Genomic DNA, 26130 nt, shown 5'->3' on the forward strand with positions numbered 1-26130 from the left:
AGATGGTAGTGACATCAGTGTGTGATGTTTGTGCACTACAACATGAGTATGTTCTTATTAACCCGTTGATGAACAACAGGCAGCAACCAAGCTCCCTGAGCACTCCAAACATCAACAAGAGCTACATGAATACTGCAGCCTCACGGTCCATTAATACAACACCGGATACTCATCACCTAAAGGTGACATATCTCCTCTCATGCTGCTGGTGCAGACCTGTGGCTGTGGGATCAAGTGGAAAAAAATGGCAAGGAGTTATTTGCTCAGTGGCTTCCATTCAAATCTACTCTATTTGACATTATTCAGAGAAGTCCACTCTCCATCACCATGAGCACAGTAGTAGTGGCATGAATACTAAAGATTGACTCCTCGACGGTTGCTGTGATTTGCTGAACAGAACCACAAACCAGTACACGCACACTTTCAGCTCTATTTCGGTTCTGTGACCTCCCGGTGTGTTGAATTATTCACGGGGCTGCCATGAGGGGAATAGGCATAGTGATGCTAGGCAGGGGCCATGCATTGAAAACCCTCATACATAAAATATTTGACAAATAAGCCTGACGTCCGTCAAGTGAACCCACCGCCACGCTGACAGCATGGCCTCCGCTGACTAGTGACGATTGGTTACAATCACATTTGTCAGAGACTGTAGCTGTTTTAGACATGAACTCCAGAAATTGTCCTCAAAGTTGAGTCCGTTCACATATGACAAGTCAGAGTGAGACACGTTCACAACAACATTTCCGGAACATTCTGTGGCGTCTGGGTAGAGCATACAGGAGGCAGGACATGGCGATAACGCTGCTGCGGAAAGCAGGGTTATGGTTTACAGTAATCAACATGCAAACTCGCTCGCTGTGAATTCTCTGGAGATTTCCCTGCTGTATTCTCACATGGGCACTCAGGCATTTTCTGGAAATTTAACATAACATTTAACAGAGCAACATCTGGGGACATTCGCATCCTCACATACAGGCCCTGGACAAGTGCATGTATGAAAGCAGCTATACAGTTAGCCCAAGGTTTTAAATGCAGACTGTGGCGTGAGGCTACAGATGTAACTGAATATGCAGACGACTGTCCTTTGCAATTGGAGCATCGCACTCAACAGTAAACGTTTGGAACCCGGAACCTATGTATATATACAGCAACACATTATAGCTTATCCTTCTTCATGAGTTCAAGGTTCAACTTGCTTTCCCACATGCGGTAGTTTTATTAATGCTATTGCCGCTCCCTCCGTCTCTCTGCTTGCTCGATCAAACGATGGCCCCCAGTGAGTCTAGAGGGCAGCATGCCTGAACGGTGAGCGCAGTGTTTCATGTACCCAAGCTGGACTACAACGTAGCCAGCGTTGGTGTCTGATGGCGGGCATCTGCTGGGTGGGCTCATTCCAGCGCAGCGCTGCCGAGGCTTAGGTGGTGCTAAGAGAAACCCTATACACCTCTGTAGGGCAGGGGCAAAACAACACAGCACCACTACTGGTGATGCTTATCAACCGTGACCCTGCCAGAAACCCTGCCAAGCACATCGCTTTAATCTCTCTGTCTGGGATCAGCGATGCAGCAGCAGGAGGCTCACAGGTCCACTGCGGACCACGGAGTAAGATGGTGATTAAGCATAGACAGAGGGAAGCACAGACAAATAGATGGATGAATGAAATGAGAGACAAATGGATGTTTTGGTGAGTAGGAGAATGTATGAAAGGAGGCTTGGGTGAATGAAGGGAAAGGCAGATGTGTCCGTGTGCAAAAGGATTGCTGGATGGACAGGTGAATGTTTTGCCCTCTGTACAGCTTAATTCTCCAGAACCATAACTAGTGATGAACTGAGACAAACTGATTCAAAGATGATTTTTTCCAACTGACAGCAGTTTTGTTCTTCTAGTTCCTTGAAACTGGCTTTCGTAATCCTAGAAGCGTTTCAGCTTTCAATTTCACAAAACAAAAATTCCACATGACTTCCATGATTGCACAACCTTTAAGACCTCAGACAAAAATGCAATAAGAAGTACAAAAAATATTTTGCCCAGTCTGTCTTCAAACTTTATGCTTACTGTACATGCTCGTATTCATATTTCATTTGTTGTGTTTAACTGTTGTCAATAGTAATGACAAAAGCAGTTACTTATTGCTTGGTCTTGCACGGGATGTTAAAAATGGTGACTGAGGTGAAGGTTTCTCATCAGATTAGGCCACGTCATGTCCTCGTTTGCTGATAGTGATCCCAACTAATGCTTGGATTAAGAGTCTTTAGCCACTGTATCCTACCCACCCTTAAGCTCCAAGAAAATAGTCCTGCCACTGACGAGCAGTTTTAAAGCCAACTCTCAGCTTTGTCCGTGGTCACTAACAGCGCAATCAGTGGCCTGCTGACGGGTTTCTCGGCCGTTGCAATGAGAGGCAGCGTTCGTCTCCATAAGTAGGTTGCTCAGACTCATTTTGAGAGCTGAGCCATGTGCACGTAAGCATTCTTACTTCCCACACCTTCCTCCACCCTACTCAGTGACCCTCCACTCCAGGAACAAAACCCAGGGAATGTGAGCTATGCGGAACTGCAGCTCCGAGACACCTGTTAAGACAACCACCACAGGGAAAAAAGCCCAATACTCTGTGCCTTGTCTGAGCCGCTGCATCCGACCCCACCCTGACCTGAGGGTGCCAGCACAGCATAGTAATGGGCGACCTTCCCAAGAAATCATATCACCATCCTTTTTAAACGCACAATCACAAAAATGCGACCTTACTTCCCAATTCTGAAATGTACTCCAAATAATATCCAGACTCGAACCAGCCCATGGATTTATCTATTTACACTTCTTTAAAACAGAGCATTGCATTACGCACACTGGCAGATCATAAGTGTGCTTCGTTGTTTTAAGTCCGATGTTGTCCACAGCTTTGAATTGCACAATAATCTTTGCTAGATAGAACGTCAGTCACCTCTTTCACCTATTTCAGGACCATGTAAAATATACAGAGCTACAGCTGACACTACTTGAGACGGCCCGCACACAAAGGTGGGGATTTAGCCTATGAAAAGCCAAAGTTGCTGTCTGGAAGGTGTCCTTGCCACCTGACGGGAAACAAGCAGCTAGAGAAAACCCTCTTGGGCTGATCAGCACTATTCTGAGAGGAGTTGTACTGATCAGAGTGAATGCTCCTTTCCCTTTTAAGGTGTTTGAATAGATTTGCGGCATTACCTCTAGAAGCGTCGACCATTTCCCGACAACCTGCACAAATAACTTTAATATGAGAAATATCTGACTGCCGAGAACCACTTAAGAGCTTTTTTGGCACCAGCTCCTGGTCCACCACGGTGCTAGCTAAACTTGAATCTTGATGTAATTTGGCCAATCGACAAATGAGGGTGATCACTATGTTGGAGTGTGACTGTAGCGTGGATCCACTTTGTAAGGGGTGGACCAAGTGTAGATGTCAAAACATGTCATGATCTCTATGATTAGCTCAAAAAGTACATAGCAGACATATTCATGATCAATCATCCGATTGCCCTCCCCTGCTTCAGCACTGTGCGCATTCAAATCAACAAAACAGTCATTTTTTTCAATCTTGAAGTAAACAAATCCAACTTTAACAGCTATCGACACCTTGTACCTTCAATCACAGTGAAGAATCTATGAAGCTTAGGCAAAAATTAAGGCATCAAAGACTTTGATGCATAGCTGCTGACCTCAAAAAAACAGAAAGCCGAGATTAGAAGACCAAAACCCTTATAATCACAGTCTCCTGAGAGACTCTCCCTCCCCAGCTGGAATTCAGACCAAAGGACTCCCACCTTTTTCTAGGCAAGATTTAAAACAAGAACTGGGCTATTCCCACCGAGAGCGCAGAGGCAGGCCAAAACTGCAGACAAACCACTGAGGTTTCAGAGTTTACACTGGGAAGAAAAAAATGTCGGCCCTCTGGAGATTGCACTCTCAGTGGCATTCGAATACAAAGGAAAGAAGGTCATCCTCTCACCGCCATCCTCATTTTCTCACAGTCACATCACCAGAACAGTGTGGAGGATGGGACCAAAGAAGAAATACCAGTGAATGATGGGACATTAAACGGCTGCTATAACTGGAAATTGATGTAGAACTCAGTTTCTGTTCTGTATGACAAATTTGGAAGGCAGCTCTGTAGTGTCTTGGTTGATTAATGTTTCCTGCAAAGACGCTCCTTTAACTTTAAGTTACACCAGTCAATAAACAACAGAAGACCCACACTTCTCTCCTCTGCTAAATGGTGGCCATATGTGCATACAAAAAGCATGCGTGCACACTGTGACTGTCGGGGGGAACAAATGATGATTCAGTGGAATGAAATACAATAGCATTCACATTTTTGAAGAAATCACGACGCCTGACATCTCGGGTCTCTCTGAATTTTTACCACATTAAGAAGCCGATGATATTGTGGCTTTGGGGGGGGGGGGGGGGGCAATGCTTCAATCACATCGTGGCAATCACTTTTGGAAAATAACACCCACGGTGCACAGTATGGTTATGATACACAAAGTATTGCAAAAACAAGTGGCTGAGCTGGGACGTGATGGAAGCTGGCCAAGTGCTGAGTCTCCCAGTGGGGCTGCCAGCTCAGAGGTTCTTTATCGCTGTCACCCAGTGACAAGCTCCGTGTCACCACACTTGACTTTGCAGGGCACAAGGGCTCTGTCTCTCCCCCCCACCCACGCCCCCAGGACCAGGCTACACACTGGCACTGGCACACTGCACTTCCTGGAGAGTAAAAGGAAACCTCTGCGTTCAGGTTGTGTGTGTGTGTGTGTGTGTGTGTGTGTGGTTTTGCAGAAGTCGAGGCTCGTGTCATGAGGAAGTTTTGTCACTGTGGGTCAAGTCAGCATACCTAGATTTCAAATTGTTTCTTTCACTTGTGCCACACGCGGTCCCTGAAGGTAGCACCGGTAGCTTGCCGTGGAAATAACGAAAACGTTGCGACGAGCTCCTTTCACTTTCCCACGAACACATCATCAACACAAGAGGTCAGGTGAAACCTCATTGAAGCTAAGAGGGGCATTGAGAAAAAAGGGACATTGGAGGTTGTTCATTAAGTCTTGGACAGAGTTAAAAACTATATATATATATATATATATATATATATATATATATATATTCAGGTGAAGACATACTGTTGGAGTCCCTGAATGTTACTTGTGTATCACGCAGCCTGTCGGGTTAACGTCAGTGTAACACACCGTGCTGTAGCTGCATATTCCCCGTCAAGAAACATAGATATTTTCCGACAATGTTCATTTCAAACTCTCTCACTGGGAGCCTGCCTTTTTTTTTTTGTTTCCGTGGCCGTGGAGAGAAGTCCGTGTTGTGTGCAAGTTAGCTGCACACAACACGGTTGGTACTCACGTTGCATGGGAGGTCGGAGGAGTTGAATGGTTCCGTGCGGGTCACCGTGTTACTCCGACGGCTCGTTCGGGAACAAAACTTCCCTTAATTTCCCCTGATCTTTCTCCCTTCAACCACCTGAACTCATCCCCGCTCTCGGTGCCTGGTGTGTGCAGGGGTAGGTTCAAAAATTGTTCCGCCTGGGCTCCGGCGGCGGGACAAATAACGCGGCGCTGACTCGGAGACGGTTTGTTTGTTTGGCCGCGACGTTGGCGCGCGCAGGTGTGACGACACAGCGCTGGTCTGAGATCTGGGCCCGTCACCGGGCCCGCCCGCCCACCCTGCAGTCTCATTGGTCCGTATTCTAGTAAGGCGTGCTCAGTCATTTGGTTCTGTACTTTCATTGGCTTGTGGCTTTGTCACTCTTGGGCTAACGCCCTCCATCGTAAATCCGCAAGACAGGAGAAAAAAAAACAACCACACCGTGACAGCCCAATTCTCCAAGAATTAGTGTTTATACAAATCTTCAGTAGAAACCACAATTCGCACAGCTTCTACTGCGCATTTTGGCTCAATATTTGATTTTAAAAGATAGTTTATTTTACCTTCAGTAAGGCCAGTTAAATCCAGCATCAGTTAGACCAGTTTCAAATTAATCAAGTTTATTATGTATTTACTAATTGAGCGAGATAGACCCTTATTTCAAACATAATTTTTAAACCACACTTGCACATATCAATCGGTCAAGTTTTAGGCCTGTACCTTTGCTCCTCACTTTTTAAATGTATTTATTATAAAGATCCCTAATAGCTGGAATGAAGTGAACTTTTTTAAATTATTATTAATTCTATATTACCTGGGAGTGGCAAGATAATTCAAGTTGGTATTTGTTGGGGGAGTTTTGTTGCTGTTGTACAATTATTATTTTTTTATGGTTAAATAGCTCCCCCCACTGGTCATGTTAAGATAAAAAGCAACAAGTGGCCAAGGACCAGAAATCCCACCTTTTGTAAAGGATGCGAGTTGTTTCTGCCAAGATTCTTCTATTAAATAAATCAGTCACTAAAAAGTGTGCCCAAAAATGCCTTACATTAGACCAGTGTGTAAGAGTGTGTCATTCTACTGGCCAATGATTGGGTGAAATCATACACACATGGACTCAGGCAGAAAGAATATTACTTTATTGTTGGACCAAGCAGACAAACTCATTTGTCTGTCTATCTGTCTGTGTGAACAGGTTCCAGAAATATGCTGACAATAGGTGCTCCCCCTTTCCGTGCCCTCTTGTCCCCACATTAAAATGTGTAGTGTGCCAAAACGCTGAGCTGCAGCTTCTTTTGTCCTCGGGCCTGGGATATGATGTGGGACTTATTGTCCGGGAGACAATGGAGCCCAGCAGCCCTCTTCTGACGGATACTCACTCCGAACCATCAATACAAACCTTTTCAAAGCCACAAAATGTGAAGAGGCTGCTTTGCATTTACACACTTTTACGTTTTATACTCCAAAGCGTAGACTGTAATACTTGCTCTCCAACAGACTATTCTGTGGTACTGTGGTCTGTGGTATCGTACACTTTCTGCTGTTTTTATGCTTAATGGTCACTGCAAAACCTTTTTATTTCAGTTACATGGCATTATGACAGTTAACAGGACAATTTGGTCTTGTACAATAAATGACAATGGCAACTGTGCCCTTAACCAAAGGAAATAATTTTATGGGATTCTATGTTGTTATATATACTCATGGGGGTATTCGTGTGAATGTATTGCTACGATCAATGGCTGTAATTGGCACTAATATACAATCATTGGTTGTCATAATCTCCAAGTAATGCATACCTGCGATGTCAAAGAATGACCACTAGATGGGATAAGAGAACAAATCACTGCCTGTTTTGCGCCTTCAATTGCCTGTAAAACATTATCATGCCCACTGTGCTCCGTCGAAAATAAACTGTGAGGGTATTGTAACCAACAGTTAAAATGCATTTGTTGACATAAAACGACAGTTTACGCAGTGCAACGGGGGTTCACAAGTGTTTGAGACTGTGCGACTCTGGCCAGTGTGTCCCGGATGTTACCGTCGGAAGGGGGAGGCAGAGAAGAGGGTTGCAGTCGAGGTTGCCACGTCTGTCGTATTACCCGCATCGTCAATCGTACTTTAGGTTTTCCTAAAGACTGGATTTGTTCGACCCATTATCGACAGAAAATCATAATCTTGTGTGACACAAGAAGGCAATTTGACACCCCATTCGTCAATTTCTTTTCTCCTGCTAATACTTATACGCTCACCATTAATGCTACAGCTGCTTTGCAATTTATTTAAAAAATAAAATAAATAATATACTAATAAAATATTACATGTAGTTATATAGTGATATCAGTCTTCTTGTTAGCAGTATGTATGAACAACAGTAATGATGCGACATGGTTCCAGTATTAGATTACCACTGACTTTTATGAAGGCTACTTTCCCGAACCAGTGCCGAGTACCGGGTGTCTGGCAACCCAACGCGCAGCTCCACTGCTACGTTTGCTCGGCAGCAGTCAGAGACGCTGTGTGTCTGAGTGGGAGATGGACTGAGTGAGGGCGCTCTCTCGACCAGCGCTGCCGATAGCATTGAAATACCCAGAAGCTAGGTTGAAGTAATTGACGATTTCAGGTCGCAGAATCAACAAGGGGTAAAAAAAACCAAAAAAAAAACCCCAGCAGCGATATCAGTCTTTTACCTCCCACTCCAAACACACTAACACGGCATTGATGGTAATGTATGCAAGGAAACAACCGAGACTCGGCGATGGGTAAACATCTTTTTTCTTCTTCCTTCCCTTAACGTTACTTATTCCGATTTTTCCTTTTCCCCCTAGCTACGCTTTGACAATCCGCCATTTTTATTTTTTTTTAACTGAAACCAAAATAAGTGTTTTGGAAACTTGTGCGTTTCCGCTGTCGCGGCGCCTCGCGCTGTTGTTTCCCCCAGCATTGACAGATGAAGTTTTTATTCACAACTGTTTCCTTCTTCCATTTGCAGGTGCGACCGAAGAGATTCACAGCCCTACCAGGTACTTGTTAGCTCGCCGTAGCCCTGCTAGCTCGCTAGCGGCAAATAAGATTAAAATGGACACTCTAGCCCAGGCTTCTGGGGAGCACACCAGGCCCCAGTCGGTGCGGGAAAATAACGTAAAAAAAAGTGAATGATTTTGTTTCAAATTGCAACACGAGCGCTTTTAATGTCTCCCAACACGAATGTTGTCCGGTGCAGACACCGCCGACTGACTGTATTCGTCGAATTCGGCGGTTTTGTGAAGGAGTCCAGGCTAGTTTTATTGCAAGCCCGAAGCTAATGTTAGCATGTTGCTGTTAGCTGCCATGCTAGCCAGTCCGATCAGGGCCTGACCGCGGTCTGTCATTTTAACGACATAGCTAGCAAGACTCGCGACACGACAAAGTCCTCGTCGTGTGTGCTGCAAACAAATGTATCAGCTTAAAAGTTCAATCACAGTCACCGGGCAATAAAGATAAGGGTGAAAACTCGCGTCGTAGGGTTTTCTGTTTACGTCGCCATTATCAGAATCGATAGAGGAATTAGTTCGGCTACACTCAACCTCTTTAAGTGACACACGACTGAACAGTCACGCCAACATAACTAAGATGGACATTTGTTAATGTTGCACAAGAAAATAAGTGATAAGATAAGCTGCATCTGACAAATCACGAATATTCAGCCGCAGGGATGTGATCAGCTCTGTAAATGAATACCTGGACATATTACAACTTTCATGTATTTGTACCTTGATGTGAAATTGGTTTGATCAGCCACACGCGAGGCTAAAATCGGTTTCCGAGGCCTTCTAATGATGTTAAGTCCTTGTACACACATGATACTAGATTATAGCGAGGTGGGGGCTTTCTTTGTGTGTGTGTGTCTCTGCAGACTCTCAAATACTCGTCCAAGAGCCATCCAGGGGGGGACCACCGACATGAAAAGATGCGAGACTCCTCAGATGTCACTCCCCCCTGCAAAATGCTCAGGAGGTCTGACAGCCCTGAGAACAAATACATCGACAGCACAGGCCACAGCAGAGCAAAGGCTGTCCACACACACCGGGCCAGAGACAGGGACGGAGGTGAGACGTCGTGGTTTCTGAGAATAAAGTGCGTTTTCGGATTGATTTACACATTTTGCTTGCTTTTATTGGCTACAGATGCTGCTGTCATGTAAACTCGTGAGAAACTGGAGGTGTTTACACAGTTAACAATTTGTATAAACCAGAGCTTCAACACAGAAACTATGCAGCTGTTTGTTTTGATACCTGCAGACATAAATACAACCTTCTGTATGCTTATTTATTTACAGCAGCAGGTATTCCAGTTGTTGTCTTGGATTCAACCAGCGCAGGTTAAAATGTGTGCGCCAATAGTTTTGCCAGTAGCCGACCATATTTAATGTATTTAATCAATATGCATTTTATGTTACCCAGTTGAGTAAACCTCAGCTTTCAGCAGCTGATTTAAACAGCCGTTGTGGATTCCATAACAATAGCAACCACAAATCTAGATGTATTGAACGAAGGAAAACCACTGTCCAAGCATTCAGGTGTTACAGGAAATATCTTGTGAGGGGAAATGTCTTTTTTGCCTTGTATAGGCTTTATATCTGAATTTGTCCATTATTATTTGTCTATTATTAGTAACTCTACCTCTGGAAACTTGGAGTGATGGTTTTAAATTAAAGTAAAGTTTCACTTTACATAATTGTAGAAATTCTCACAACTTTTATTAATTGGCAGTCATGCAACCTGATGTTTGCAGCTTAACTGTTTTTTATTAGACTGCATTATTGTGATGTGGGCCTTAGTCCAAGTTTTACTTGAGAGTAGTATGTTGAGTTACTAGAGTTGAGTTTGGCAAACAAGATATTGGGTGGCTGGTTTTTTTTCAAATTGCTATCTAAATGAAACATTTGGAGAACTGATGTTGAACTGCAGGAGTGACTGCTCTGGGTGCAACAAATCTCTTGGCAGGAGATAACAAAGCAACTGACAATATACTCAGAGAGGCTTGTTAGAGATGTTGCTTGTGGGGTTGGTTCCTTAGATGTTAAAAAAAAAATTGTGAATGTGACCCTAAGGACTATAAATGAACTAATTGGAATTTGTTCACAAATTTTAAAAGACAAAATATAGTGATTTATGTTTAGATATTTGAGGTTGAGATTGTGTCTAAGGCTTCAGACAATGGCACTGACTTACTAAACCAATTTCAAAATAAAAGCTTTTATTATTTTGGTTTGGCAGCATTCTGTTGTTTATCCTGCTAGTTGCACATGTAAAATTATCCCTCATTATAAAATGTATGGGTAGTTTTTTCACAGACACTAGTCCCTAGTAGGCGGTCCCCACAAGATGGTGTAGGATGCATTAGCGTGCACACTGCGAAAAGAAGGTGGCCACATGCATTGCAGACCACCTCCCAATGTGGTCTGAGAGATCGGATCTTAAATGCATACACACCTGTACTAATAGCTTTCCACCTGGGATGCGATCACCAGAGACGGATGTTAACAGCAGCTCCCTGAGATGCTGATACAACCATTTGAACGTGGCAACGTGACCGTGTTAACATAAATAGGTGTTTCAGCCACAAATCAATATGTTAACATGACCAATGGTCAAATGACGGTCTTTGATGTGACAGACGTTCCCTGAAGTGATGTACCCGCAGGGAACGATCACTCAGATCTGCGTTCCCCCCACAGAGTTTCTGCGTCTCCAGCTAAATTGTTTTGGTTTTGTGGCTCAAAGCTTTACTGTTGTGATTGACTCCCCGCTGTCTTTAGTCCTGTTTCCAGCTGCAGCAGACAGCTGCTCGCGCCAACCGAGCTCTGTTGGACTCGATGTAAACCACTCAAACCAGCACCAAACTGTTGACTGACACAAAACGGCGTGTTAACATAGCGGAGCATTTAGCAGCTATTTCTCAGGGATTGGTGAAGACCAAAACAAAGCGAAAAGAAGAGTGAAGCTTTATTAATCCCACACCGCGGACTGCACTGGTTGGATATAGACAGGCGTATAGATTTACAGAGGATGATAATGAGCGGTGAATACAGTGTGGCAGGACCGTAGTGCAGGTAGTTAACAGGTTTGTTGGATGAGACAACATTAGCACATTAAGGTGTTGTGCAGTCTGACAGCTGTTGGGATGAAGGACCGGCAGTGGCGCTGCTTATAAGCAGCCATGCTGGTTAGTGAGTGTTTATTTTTTCTTTTCACTTAACCAGTTGTACTTACGCTCTTCAACACCAGACTATGTTGAGAATGCTTGTTGCTCTGCTCTGACTCCTGTTTCAAACCTAACAGCGGGTGATATGCTTCACCTTAAAATGCAGCAAAACACGCATCAGTATTTGTCAAAAAGAATTCTAGTAAACCAACAACAAAAATGGGCCTCAAGCAAGAACATTTTTCATATTCCTCTACTATTCCTCTCCTTTTTTTCCTCAAAGGTTTGCCTCGCTACAAGTGTTCCACCTGGGAATCACCAAACTGTGAGATTTGATCATTAGCATAATCAATGCCCCTAAAATGCTCGATGGAATTCCATGTTTAACAAGCAGAAGTGTTCATTTTGCACTCAGGTTTTTCTGCAGATACTCATTGAGTGTTGTGTTGTGGGCCGCAGATTTTGATAGATCAAGAACAGAGCCTCTGTCCTCTCCGGCTGTATGTGAGAGCACCTTGCCACCTAAGGCCTTTCATTCAAATGTGCTTCCGTGTTGTGGTTTCCCCCACCGACATATAATTATATCCCCAAAGCAATTTAGAAAATGTTTCAAATGTCAAAATATCCAGATGTGCTTTAACTCAATGCCTTTAATAATAGTTGGGGCAGAGCTGAGAGGGATAGGGTGAGCAAAGACAGGTTCAGTCTTGCCATTTCATTGCTACATTTGTTCTGTCTGTATGGGAGGCAGTGTTGTTTGTCGCTCTATTGTAAAGAGGGCAGCCCAGAACTGGGGATGGTTTTTAATCATATGGTTCACTGTCAGGCAAACTACAATTAAAGCTGTTGTATTAGTTAATTGGGAACTGTATGTTATCATTTAATGTTTGAGCAATCAACTTCCAAAAAAAAGTGTGTTACCTTCATATTCAGACATTTTGGGGAAGAAATTCAACAGGAACAGGCTGAACGTGCCAGGTTTATATGTCTGTCTAGTTTTGTTTCTGTTGTTTTCACTGACCGTGTCTTTTTGTTTTCTTGTGTTTTGTTGCAGGAACCAGTTTTTCCCCTCAAGAAAATTCTCACAACCACAGCTCCCTTCATAGCTCCAACTCACATTCAAATCCTAGCAAGACCTCAGACACAGTAAGTATTGCCCTCTGCCATAGCATGGAGGCAGATGATGGACTGAACATTGTTTCTTACCCATTACAATGGTTTGAATTGTTTCTTGGCCCCTCGCTGCTGTTCAGTAGTTTCACAGCTTTCACATTAGGGCTTTATTGTGTCTTTTCGATGTGAAGACACATGTTTAAATACACCACATCGTGGAAAATGTTATATTGTCACTGGAAAACTGGGCATATGGATTATTTGATGGTAAACATTCACTCATCAAATGTTTTGTAAATAACATAACTACAAAGGCCTTTATATCATCAAAGTTTATAATTATAGTTTTCTTCCTACATGTTTTTGCCAAGATTTTATCAATTAAATCAATTGTAGCCTCCTCTTATTTATCCTTTTTCAGTTCATTAGGTACACCTAACTAAAACTAATCCAGGCTAACACAACAGTCTTACAATAAATCCTCCCTTCATGAAGGTTGTTTTAAATTTTTATTTACATAAAGGTTTTGATTCAATGTTAGGTACTCTTGTAAGGATGTAGTAGGGGTGCTGTTGATTTTCAGCCCATTATACAAATTAAATGTTTGCTTTACAGTCGACCTGGAAAGCACAACCAAAGTTGTACATTATAACATGATAAAAACACTGGATTACAGTGTGAAATGGGAACCAAATGCTGGAATTGGCTCAAAACGTCAGTCACAATACAGCTTCATTTTGGCTACCTTAACAATCTGAAGTGTGAATGAAACTAAATAAAGATTCCTCACTCACTCTCTGAAAACAGCCCAGATAAAGCCATCTGCCTCCAAGCCCTAGTCTCTCTTGTACATTTCACATTGCATTACGAGAGCTTGCATCAGACCCTCTAAACACGCATGCGCACTGTCTGGTTGGCCTCATGTTCCTGAACATTTGCCTCTCATTTTTTTTTCCTCCAGTCTCACGAACCTGGTGACGACTGGTCAGAGCACATCAGCTCTTCTGGAAAGAAATACTATTACAACTGCAGGACCGAAGTGTCCCAGTGGGAGAAGCCCAAAGAGTGGCTTGAGAGGTATCTTCTCTTTTCTTCTACCCAGACCAATTTTAACCAGTGTCACTTAAAAAAGGTTGGCTCCAAGGCTAATATCTATTTGCGTGTCTACATGTGTCTGTTTCACAGAGAACAGAGGCAAAAAGATGCAACGAAGACCGTTGTCAACAGTTTCCCCAAAGACAGGGACTACAGAAGGGAGGCTATGCAGGCATCGACAGCCCCTACTGGTTCTAGTAAGTCATGCACTGTTACAATACATCTTCTCCTCACCTGTTTGCAGTTATTGATCTGAGTGAGTCACAGTCTTTGTTTACATATCTGTATATTGACTCTGCTTGACTGGCCCAACATGTTAAGGATGAGCTTTCTCCACCTGAATCTCCATCTTCCTCGAATTTGCTCTAAGCCTTCACCTTAAATATCGTTGTTATTATTGTTTCGTCAATCATGACTTGTTGAGCTGACCATTTGCTGATGAATGCCAAGGAACTGCTTACCAAAAGACTGAGACTATGGTTGAACCATGCACGCTGCGGTGGCTTTAAACAATGTACTGCAGGTGTCCACTAGAATCAAGTGACCCAGCTGATTGGCCCACGTTGGACAAAATCTATCACAGTCTTTGACAGCCAGTGTTCACAGTAGAGAGATAAATGATTGTGTGCGAGAGGGAGAATTATTGTACTCGGTTGTCTGCTGAATATACCCGCTGTTTGCTCAACAACATTTTTACATAAGTGTGCGAGCAGGAGAAACTGAGAAAAGTGTCGGAAAGCCAGCGAGCCAACAGTGAGAATTGTATTATAACTGGGTTGATTAGGTTTCAGTGCGTAGCCACAGGTCACCGGAAGTTCACCTCACTATTGTATTTACTCGCCTCCTGTTGGCTCTGTTGTTTTCTTACAACTTCATTCAACTTTGGCATTTTTTCCTCTCTGCTCCTTTTTGAAGTCATAAATTAAGAAGGAAATTGATTTCTGGTGGACATCCATTTCTTTCCTTTTTTGGTACGTCATGCACTTCACTTCAATTTGTCTGAATGATTGTAGGGGCGGCAGTGTGACACAATTTTCATTGTAGTCTGGATGTTGTCCTGTGTATTCACTCAGTCAATCAGTATCTGGCTGTCAGCACTTTGATAAAAACTCTGTATCTTGGGAGGAAATGGCTGCTTTCTGGAAAGTGTCTTTTCTGAACGTGTTTAAACAATCTCATGGTCTGTAGCATCATTATTTGTTCTGACATCCACATACACTCCGGTGAGTTTCTTTGACACATTAATGAAGTACAAATGCAATATCATTTTGTATACCATGGGTTAAAAAGAAAAATCCCAAAGGTGCTCCTTGGTACAGGGGTGATACATTTGGTGCAATGAAAAAGTGTACTATGGCATTCTTGATGTAGAGAAGAAAGCAAGAAATTGCGGCCTGTTGATTGTGAGACCCATGGTGGACATGAACTGCTCAGATGGTACCGATATCCCAGGACTGCAAACATGGCACCTTGCTTGAGTGGCCAGCCTCAGGAAGCTTGTCTAGATTTTTTTTGTTATAGATTGTTTAAATTATCGTATTAATCAGTCAAACAAAGCAGAAAGCTCTCAGCACTGTATTGCAATAAACTTGTTTTAAACAGGCTCAATAATGTTAACTGACACGGCTGTCTTCACGAATAAATGCTGTTGAAGTTTTGGAGACTCATAAATGATCTTGTAGTTTAGTTTTCTTGCTGCCTTTATTAATTTGCAGTCACTTGACATCACTATGACAATCCCCTGTCAATAAAGCCTCATTTATCTCTGCACTCATTCTGTCAATACAGTGTCGCAGAGTGACGGTGTAAATTTGCTGCGGAAAGCTTCAGTCGGTGTATAAAGCTGCTGTTGATGGTAACTCTTAATGCATTTTAATGTGAAGGTAATTGCAGGCATTTTGTATGTTTGGTAAACTTCCAACTTTAATGTGATGTAATCAGAGGGCTGTTCTTCATCGTTCTACAGGATCCTGCCAGGGACGAAAGAGTTTACAATAAAGTGACAAATAATAAAGCACAGCAGATGTTTTTTTAGATGAGTGGAATCGTGTTGCTGTTGTGATGATGAATAGTAATAAAAAACTAAATTCTATATATTTTATGAGAAAAATTAGCCACACACTGATCAATATTTCACATGATCTTGACTGAACAGTTCAGTGTGATTGACCTCATCACACATTAACTTCTTCTCTCCTCTGCTGAAGCAGCAGAAACATGACAGTCTTGTAATTTACATTAACGCACTCGTAGCTGGATATGGAAACACGGTTAACTAAGACAGTTAATAACCAACTTCCTCGCCAGATAATGAAAACATGTCCTTGTAGTACAGGCCCCGGGCCTTGTACATATGTGGGGGGCAGCTTGCCTGTAGCATCAGCTCTGATTCCAGCAGCCCAGACCTGTTTGTAAGGACTGAAACTCTACATATTACTCTGGGCTGTGTGTGATGTATTAGATGAGGTGGATGTGATGGTTTCTGCCCTCAGGTCAACATTTGGTAAATAAGAAACAGGCTTATTTGAACTCCATGGTGGTTTTGTTTAGGGGTTTGTGGAGCAACTTCTATATCACATGCACGAACCTAGAGGGAAAATAAAAACTTCCTGTTTTTTTTTTGATGGCCAAACAATGCGGTGTGCGTGCATAATGCGTCAGCAGTCAGAGAGTCTGTTTACTAATCTGCCAAGAATATGTGATGATAATGCTGCATTGCGTTAAAAGGTCGTCAAAGAAGTTGAACCTGGCTCAAACTGTGCCGAATGACCCTGCGTGTTTATTTGTCTTAAGTCTGGTAAAACAGTTTCATCTGGGACCATAAAGCTTTGAAGATGCTTGTTGCTTGGCCAAGCTTTCTTATATGTTGGATGAAAGCATGATGAGGCTGGTATCTGTTTGCTCACTCATATTATCAAAAAGGAACTACATGGATTTGTGAGAGTGCCCCTGCCTACTGAAATTATATCCACCTTTCTGCTGACTTCACAGAGTCAGCCCAGGTGGAGAAGCCCGCAGCGACCCAGTCCCAGTCATCATCCTCGAGCTCGGGGAGCTTGAACCCGTCGTCAGGGCCTCCTGGATCGTCAGCCTCCACGGTGCCCGTGTCTCCAGTCCTGCAGTCGTCTGCCCCTCCGCTACTCCAGGACCCCACCCTGCTTCGTCAGCTCCTCCCAGCACTTCAGACTGCCCTGCAACTCAATAATGCCAGTGTGGACATGGCGAAAATCAATGAAGGTTAGAAAAACTGCTGATCTAAAATGCAAACGATTCAACCAGTATCTGGATTCCAGTAGCTGCAGTGGCTGTTTGATGGGCAGTTGTAACAGGGAGAGTTAAGACGGCTATTTGACTTCTCTGTGCTTTGTCATGACATGATAATCTGTCCCGCTGGTCTGAGCACAGCATTGTATCATCTTTCACTTGATGTTCCCATAGTACTACACTGTTTGTTAATCTGCCTGCATGTGAGGATCCCTCATGGCTGGGGTATGATTGAGGCAAAAATATTAATCTTTTTCAAACTTTCACCCTTGAAGATGGGACGAAAAGCCATCTGTCAGTGGCAACACGCATAATTGTAAATATGAGGTTAAACATGTACACATTAAAGCAGTTTTCAGATATGATGAACGCGGCAGGAGATTGTCTGAGGCGCCTGGGTAGAGCATACAGGAGGCAGGACATGACAATAATACTGCGGTGGAAAGGAGTGTTTTTGTTTACAGTATCCACCACGCCCACTTTTCTCACTGTGAATGCGAGGACAGATTTTCCTGTTGACTTCTCGCATGGGCTCACTTAGGCCTGGGGCGATAAAACGATAACGATATGTATCGCGATAGACAAGTCATCAATATCAATAGAAAATGCGTTCAATAGAATGTTTTGCTAATTTTTTTTTCCTCGTTGGAAGAAACCGTAGCAAAGAGTCTAGCTACGCCGGCCGCTAGATACGCCCGCACTCGTCCTCTGGTACCTAGCAATGTATGGAGTGACACGCCTAATGGCCAATCATGTAACAGTATCACGTTTGGTTGCGCCATCTCGTTGGCTTGTGTTGTGTTTCTTAGGTCATAAAAATTATCAATAATTATCGATATCGACCGATATGAAACACTTATATCGTGAAACAGTTTTCAGCCATATCGCCCAGCCCTAGGCTCACTCAAAAAAAAATTCTAGGGGGCTTGCAGGAAAAGTTCTGGAAAATGTCCAGGGCAACATATGCAGACATTGGTATTCTCACTTACAGGTCGCTGGAGAAGTTCAGGACAATGTCCGGACTTCAGTGCATGTCTGAAAGTAGCTCATACCGGATGCAGTTGTTGCTCTGGACATTCTCCGAAGTTTCTCCTGCCAGCTCCCTAGTATAGTCTCCGGAGGATTTCCGAGTGTGCGTGTGAAGATTCACAGCAAGTGGGCGTGTTGAAGACAGTAAACTAAGACACTGCTTTGCTGCTCTACCTAGACGCCACAGAAGGTTCCAGAAATGTTCCTGTTGGTGTGAATGCGTCTGACTCCGGACAATCTCCTGCTGTGTTGCAAGGCAAAGTCCATAACAAAAGAAACAAAAAAAATTAAAACGCTTGTTTTATTCATAGAAAATCAATTATTGATCATTAACATGAACACGTCTCAATTCTTTACCTCGCCATCCAAATATCTGCTCATCTCATCCAAATATATGTGCTTCGTCCTCAGTGGAAAAATGTTTAGTCTGTTCAGTCTATATAACAATTCTCTCTGGGCGTGTTTAAATGGGACATATTACTAATTACTATTTGACTGTAAAATTCACCGATGCAGTGCAGAAACCATTCTGGTAACAGTGCTTAATACAGTTAGTCAGTGCGCAAGGTTGACAATGTGTGTCTGGTTGCCTTTTTCTGCAGTACTCACAGCTGCTGTCACACAAGCCTCATTACAGTCCATGCTCCATAAGATCCTCACTGCTGGACCGTCGGCTTTCAACATCACTACTATCCTCTCTCAAGCTGCTCAACTCTCCAACCAAGGTAATGAAGCCCCCTCCATGAGGCAAATCTGTTCCACAAGCACCGCTAGCAGAGTTTGAGTAGAGTTAACCATATGGCTAAATTCTTCGGCATCAGCCATTAGAAAATCAACTTTCCTATGTGTATTTTTGACAATTTAAGTTTACACTGCTTGGTAATTAATTTAGAAGATTGTTCTAATCCCTTGGATTGTTTTTGTGCTTGTCTCTAGCAGCTCAGCAATCGAACCAGTCACCGATGTCGTTAACGTCAGACGCCTCATCGCCCAGGTCCTACGTGTCTCCGAGGATCAGCACACCACAGACCAACGCTGGTCCTCACAAGCCCCTCCTCAGCACGCAGCCTGTCATCTCACAGCCCAAAGTAAGACACAAACATCTGGTGGAGTATCTAGTAGGATGGAAGTAGTAGCCAGCTGTGTGAATTTTGGGGAGATTTACGAGTGAAAATAACTGACTGAGGACAACTCGAAAAGTGGTACGTGTGAACATGAAATAGTCTGTTTTGTCAGACCTGAGATGAGCCTGTTGATATTTCAATTTTTTTTTCAAATGTACAAAACATTTTACCTTAGGTTTACACATGCTAAAATAAATTTTACCAAGCAACAAATACACACATCTTACATTCTCCATATTGAAAAAGGTGACTAATGTTACACTTGCATGCTTTTCACTGAGGCATTGTCTGAAATATGCTGTGAGTCTAAACAAGAGGGGGAAAAATCATGCAAATTTATTGCAAATGGATCCTGATGCATCCCATATTAAAAGCAGTATTTCATTTTGAAAACTGAATCACGTGTGTTAAAACCACATTGTGAATGAAATGACAGATTTGTAAAAACAGGGAAGCACCTGGTCTCAGATTTCTCAACGGATGCTTGTTGATGATTAATGCCACCGGCAGAAAATGCTCCTTGTGTCTTGGTCCTGTGGAGAGGACGAGTTTTGATGTAGTGTTTCTAACTTGCTGTGTTCAGGTGAGCACGCAATCATCGAAGCAGGCGTCTCATCATCAACCCACATCCCAGCAGCCCCTCTCCAGCGACAAGCAGCACAGTCATGATGCCACCACGGCCTCCCCACGCACCCTGCATCGCCAAGGGTACGTAACCACCATCAACTCGCTGGCGTTTTACAAAATTTAGTAGCCGGTGAAATAGGTAGTTTACAATGACGAAACTTAGTGTGTTTTTCCTGTGAGTGCAGTCTAATTCTCTGTGCAGTACATCATTGTTGAAGACATGACTTATTTAAATCATAAACCTGTGTGTTTCTGTGATTTTTCCGCACAGCCCATTCACATCAGCTCATGAATGACAGGGGTTTTTTTCAGTCTTCATTGTGTAGTGTTGTGGCTCCATCTGCTGGTCATTAGTGGAACAATGAATGGCTGATTCACCAAGTTGTTTCCTCTCATTCATTGTAGTAATGCATTTGTTTGTGGAAGAGTTTCCACGAGGAAGCCAACCTGTGATGAGCTTGATGGAGAGATGTTCAGTATGACAGCTGAGGCTTTTTAAATTTTGACAATGTTGGCTTGTTGACAATTATAGAAAAGCTCAGCTCAACATAATGTCTGAAGGATTCTTCTCCAACTCTGTTGCCCCCAGTAGTCAGAGGAGTCCCTCTCCGGGTCCTAACCACGTCGCCTTCAGCAGCAGCAGCAGCAGCAATGCCCCGAACTCTGCCTCCGCTCCCCCCACCGCCTCAGCAGCCCGGCCCTCCTGCACCTTCACCCCCACCCTCGCAGCCCACTTCAATGAGAATCTTATCAAACACGTGCAGGGGTGGCCTGCTGAGCACGCGGAGAAACAGGTTTGTTCTGCCTATTTATTACCTATATTCACATTATTATTATTTTTTATATTAGCTTGTTGTGTTTTTTCATGGCAACACACATTAAAGCTCATTTTTACCCTTCACTAAAAATAATGATCTTCTAGGCATCGAGACTACGTGAAGAGGCACACACCATGGGAAGCATCTGCATGTCTGAGAACTGCACCGAGCTCAAAAACCTCCGGTCTTTGGTCAGAGTCTGTGAAATACAAGCAACATTGCGCGAGCAGAGGTGAGACTATACTTTTTTGTCCAGAGGCGTGCAATGCACCTGTTGAAAAATAAAGTAAACCTTTATTAACAACTGTTGTTTCTGTCTCTTCCCCCACAGGATACTGTTTCTGAGACAGCAAATCAAAGAACTCGAAAAGTTAAAGAATCAAAATTCTTTTATGGTCTGAGAACTTCTGGTTGAGAATTGAAAGCGAGCGTTGGTGATATAAAAAAAAGTTTTGGGGGAAAGACCCATTGCACATAGTTGGAAGCTGGCGGCAGAGCAGTTGTTCAGTTCCTCTTGAGCCCAGTCTTAACACACACACACACACACACACACGCACACACACACACACACACACGGGAGCTGCAGTTGGGTCGCCTTTGGACCGTTAAGCTGGGGAAACCAAGGGGGGTAAAATGAAGAGCTGCTGTGGGAGAGAAGTGGGAGGGCGGGGTGATTTACAAGTTTTGTAAAAGAAAACCCTTGACGGAAAAAATGTAGATTTCTTGTAGATGTTATTATCTATGTTGTAAATATGTTTTGTAGATTGAAGCCATGGAAAGCCATGCCTATCAAAGCTTTTGACATCCAAACTAATGAACACCTAGGCGGCTACATTCATTAGCTCGCCTTTCCTTCATGTCAACTCGTCTGCAGACTTAAAAGCTTCATTTTTGTCAATTCATGGATCATTGAACCATTGAGCATGTGTGGACCTGCATGTAAACAAAAGAGGAGGATGTTGGAAGCCATGTATTTTCACACAGAAGCATAAAGCATATAACACACTGGTGTCAAAAGTTGTTCTTCTCATCAAAACTCGGTAAACCGATTCTCTTCCTCCGCCCCCTCTCTTGGTGAACTGTCACATGTACCCGGGCCTGGTAGACGTCCCCATCTCCGCGGGTTCATCCCACCTGCTCACCATGGTTCAGTGATCTGTTTGCAGCTTCTGGTGGCCCTGCGATTTCCCAGTCTGAAAAAAACCAGTGCCTGGTGGTGTGGTGGAGTGACTGATTTAAAAAAAAAAAAACAAAGACAAAAAAGAAATTAGAGATGTGATGGCGTGCTGCTTTGGACCATTCCCACTGCCCCATCCCCCCCGGCCTCGGCTCGGCCCGGCCCTGCCCTGCCGCACCTTCTACTGAGACACCTACACTTCACACCCTCCTTATCTGGGTTTTCTTTCTTCCTGTTTTTGTGCTCTACCATATCTCCCCCTCCCCTCCCCTCCCCTCGGACTCTTTAAGCTGAGGTGTAACCACTGGTTCATTCCTTTGTACAGTCGCTAACATAACGGTGAAGTTTTAAGAAAGAGGACGCAGCATTGAAAAGGTTTTATTTATAACAGTTGTAGTGGCGAGAAACAGTAAATCACAATGATATCCATCAGCCCTTTTTTTGTTTGCACCCGGTTCAGGAGTGGTTCTTTTACAGGTGGTTTCGGAGACGTACGCGGCGTTGGATCACTTCAGTCAGTGCAGGGCAACGAGAGGTCACAAGGTCAAATGTGAAATGTATGTATTGTAATAAACATATTAAAGTAAAGCAAGCACTGGTTATTTTATTGGAGTTTGTATCATAACGAAGCTAGTGCCTTGTTGAAAGCCTCATTCACCTGGAAACCCCACGTTTATTTTCTCCTGTTTGACTTAGTTTGAGACAGATTTTCAACGAGCACGTCCCATCCCTCAGGTTAGTTTGGTCCCCATGATGGAGAGCAGGGTCCTACGCTGCGACGGTTGTATTTTTGTTCCACAATACGATCTATTGAGTCTATGACTGCACCACACATTCAGTAAAGGTGACCACACCATTGCATTGAATATTGTTTCCTGAAGGATATTGACAAGTGAAATAAAATATGCCTCCAGGGCCACGTTGTTCTTGGGTTCTTGACAGTCCCTTTCAACTTTGCTTTGTCTCCTTTCACCAAAAATATACATGTTTCGCATGAGCTTCAAAGTCTGACTGTGAGATTTTATGATAGGTGACAAAACAAAGTAGTTTTCAATGCATTAATACTCGCAAAGTTTCCAGCCTAGTATGTGTCTTGGGCACTCTGCTGACCTCTGCTGGTGGTCTTCTGTCGTGCACCGCGGATTGTGGGAACTCCTGTATGAGATTAATGTTATCAGATCAGAGTTAACCTGCACGTCCTGCTCCTGTCTCAATTCGCAAAGCGACTTCTTTGTGCCTCCTCACCGAGACATGTTGGCCATAAGGTTGCACGAGAGCTCGTCCTGTAGTATCACAGGAGTTTTCAGGAATTACTTAAGGATTAGGATGGATGGTTAGGATGTGGCTAGTTAATTTCAGCTGTATATGTACGTGTTTTCTGTGTCATTTGGTCCATCCCTTCCACCCTAAATTTACAAGAGAAGATGAGAAAAATGGATAAATAAAAATCCAAAGAGATCCAAAATGAGCTTAAAGCATACAGAACAATTACATGTATACACATTTTACTCTTCTCCCAGACTTTCTATGGACAACTGGCCAATTTATGTCAGCTACTCCAGGAATGTTTTGGGGTGTAAATTTGCGATATTGTTAAGGCACTTAGCCAAACTGACTGTGTAAAGTATTACCTTCAAACACAGAAACACTGTTATTAAAATTAAACTGTAAAATGGAATAATTTTATACCAAAACAGTTTTTCCCCTCCTCCAGAACTGAAACCTGGCAGCCGGACTGGCAGGTTGAGGATGAGATCAAGCTCTACCATTCTGCACGTAGAGGCAGAGCATGATAATCAACTCCTGGTGATCAAACACAGATTATCTACAGGAGTCATCTCTTGTATGAAGATAAGGGGACAGAGCGCAACTGAATTAACTCTCAACATGAAGCGAGTGCAAACAAAAGGTGGACGCCGTCGGTTTCCTGTCTAGAAGAACTCCAGATAAACGCTGCCTGTGACCCTGTGTGTGCAACATCAAAGCCGCTGCACGTCGTCTACCCACAGACGACCTGAGCCCACTGAGCCCACGGAATATTTGCCCCAGTATCTCTGGAGGAGAACAGAGTAGATCACGGAGGATGGAGACAGTCTGCCTCCCTGGCTTGATTCCTCAGAGACATGGCTCACATCAAAGAGGGCAGAGGAAGCCCGGGAGGTGTCGGAGGAAGTCTGTCTGACCTGTGTGTCTTCATGTGTCGCGGGGAGCGACCCTTTGTGGGTTAGCGCTTCCCATTTTGGATATTTGTGCAAAGAATTGCGGTCAGTTAGGACTCCTTTAAAGAGTTGTTTCACAGCCGGGGGGAGGGGTGTTTCAAGTTTTATGTAGTTTTCCTCTCCACTATCTTAGGCAGACTTGACTTCTGACCCCCCCCCCACCACCACCACCACCATCTCAGTAGCCGTCTACAGCCGTCGTTGCCCTGGCAGTGGGGTCCCTTTGTTAAGCAAAGTCCCTACTGTCTCTACCGTGTCACACCTACGAGCGTCTCCTAATGTGTGAAACAAGACACAGCCTGTGGGGTGTAATCACTCCCTAAAAGACCACTTACACAAACCCTCCACCTCCCCCTACTCCTTAAAGCCCAAAGCTTGTTGACACTCATCCTCTCAGCATGGAAACACACACAGTTGTGTTTCCCAGTCTGGTGTAGCTGGGAGCAGGTACACTTTAGTTTGTTAGTCTGTGTCAAGATGAGCGTTTCTTTCTTCTGTAATCAAAAACAGGGATTAAAAGGCCAGTTTCCCGAGCGGCGTGGTGTCGCAGTGCTTTGCACTGTTGCCTCACCGCAAAGAGGTTCTTGGTTCGTAACCAACCAGGCCGCCTTTCTGTGTGTAGTTTGCATGTTCTCCCCCGTGTATGCGTGGGTTCTCTCCGGGTACTCCGGCTTCCTCCCACAGTCCAAAGACATGCAGATCGGGGTTAAGGTTAATTGGAGACTCTAAATTGACCATGGGTGTGAATGGTTGATTCTCTCTGTATGTTGTTGGCCCTGCAATACGATGGCAACCAGTCCTCTCGCTCAACGTCAGCTGGGATCGACTCATTTTAGGGAATATCACTCCTTGACCTCTGGAGGTCAAGAAGATCTTTTAAGTTGGCCCTTTGTAAGCATCTGAACTTTATGAGACGGTAACGCTACAATAGCTGACACGCCCCTTCAATTCCCATCGCTGGATCTTATGTGCATCTCCACGAAGACAAGAAATGCATGGAATAACTCATTTTTTAATAAAGAGGGTTATTACCAGGTTTGACCACCAGATGGTGATGTGTAGCCAGACACCACGTTCACAGGCAGGCACGAGGACATAGGAGCCTATTATATTATGTCATATTGATTCATACTGAAGTTGGGGGCAAATCCGAACCTTCTCATGTCACATGTTTTTTGTGATAATGGAAGTGCCTCATTAAAAAAGAAGCGCAGATCCGGCCACTTGCTGCCGTTCCCCAAAACAGAACAATTTCACCCAGTTTCACCGAAACCGTGGCCGGTCCCTCACTCGGTCACGAGAACCGAAGCGATCCCGCTTCTCAACGGTGAATATATATTTACATCTGTCAACTGTCCACAACCGTCTCTCGCGCTGGATGACGATGACTGGCGCCTGCGAGCGTAACTGCGGATAATTACAGTAATTGCGGGCGCGGAGAGTTGTCTCTTGTTCCCCTAAAGCTGTATCCTCCTCATCCTGTTGTCTGTCGGACACGGTTGGAGCCCCCCCCCCCCCCCTCCCCCCCGCTTTTAACGGCACTGCACTGACTCACAATAACAACGATGATAATATGATTAAGGAAAAACTCATAACATACCAAATGTAATTTTAACTCATTTGTGCTCTTGTGTATTGACGTTCCTACAGGTCGCATGTGCGCACGTTGTGCGTTTTTGCATTTGCCAATTGTGTGCGTTCGTGCGCGCGCGCGTGCGTGCGCGTGCGTCTTGGTGGCGCCATGGATTGCTAATTCTCTGCGAGCGGCTGTCCGCTCCTCCTGCCCGAGGCAGCAGCAGCAGCAGAGCGGCATCATCAGTCTGATGCTGGTGGCCTGAAGGGAAGCGGCCCCAGCGCGGCGTCATCCTGGCTGCCGGCAGGATGACGCTGCAGGTAGACCGCTGCCATGACCAGACTTTCGGATCTTTTATTTATTCAACGACAGTTAGTCAAGATCTAAAATGAAACCGTGGATCCTTAGATGTGCACAACCCTCGCATGGAATATATAGTCTACGCGGAGACTTATCTTTATATAGATATTCCTTAGAGAGCTGATGGTTTATTTTATT

General features: G+C 44.0%; 2 protein-coding genes across 7 annotated transcripts in view; one reads left to right on the top strand and one right to left on the bottom strand.

Annotated features, from left to right (window-relative positions):
- Nucleotides 1–5636, bottom strand: part of mpp7a (MAGUK p55 scaffold protein 7a) — a 115983-nt gene extending 110347 nt beyond the window's left edge. For both annotated transcript variants that reach the window (XM_035619179.2, XM_035619174.2), the window contains exon 1: nucleotides 5387–5636. The gene's annotated coding sequence lies outside the window, so the exon portion shown is untranslated. The remainder of the gene's footprint in view (nucleotides 1–5386) is intronic.
- Nucleotides 5637–7898: 2262 nt separating this feature from the next.
- On the top strand, nucleotides 7899–22428 carry waca (WW domain containing adaptor with coiled-coil a). Of its 5 annotated transcripts, none has more exons than XM_035619399.2 (14): nucleotides 7899–8169; nucleotides 8400–8430; nucleotides 9303–9495; nucleotides 12648–12739; nucleotides 13668–13783; nucleotides 13892–13998; nucleotides 16793–17038; nucleotides 18697–18819; nucleotides 19031–19182; nucleotides 19802–19926; nucleotides 20251–20321; nucleotides 20435–20639; nucleotides 20768–20895; nucleotides 20995–22428. In XM_035619399.2, exons 1-14 carry the CDS (start codon nucleotides 8129–8131, stop codon nucleotides 21006–21008), a joined length of 1644 nt encoding a protein of 547 aa, XP_035475292.2. In that variant the 5' UTR covers nucleotides 7899–8128; the 3' UTR covers nucleotides 21009–22428. The 5 variants fall into 5 exon arrangements, with proteins under 5 accessions (XP_035475292.2, XP_035475293.2, XP_035475296.1 ...); XM_035619400.2 differs by having other exon boundaries at nucleotides 7900–8169; nucleotides 19034–19182; XM_035619403.2 differs by lacking the exon at nucleotides 20251–20321 and having other exon boundaries at nucleotides 7900–8169; nucleotides 20438–20639.
- Nucleotides 22429–26130: the final 3702 nt, after the last annotated feature.

Source organism: Scophthalmus maximus, chromosome 21, assembly GCF_022379125.1.
Source record: "Scophthalmus maximus strain ysfricsl-2021 chromosome 21, ASM2237912v1, whole genome shotgun sequence".
NCBI lineage: Eukaryota > Metazoa > Chordata > Actinopteri > Pleuronectiformes > Scophthalmidae > Scophthalmus > Scophthalmus maximus.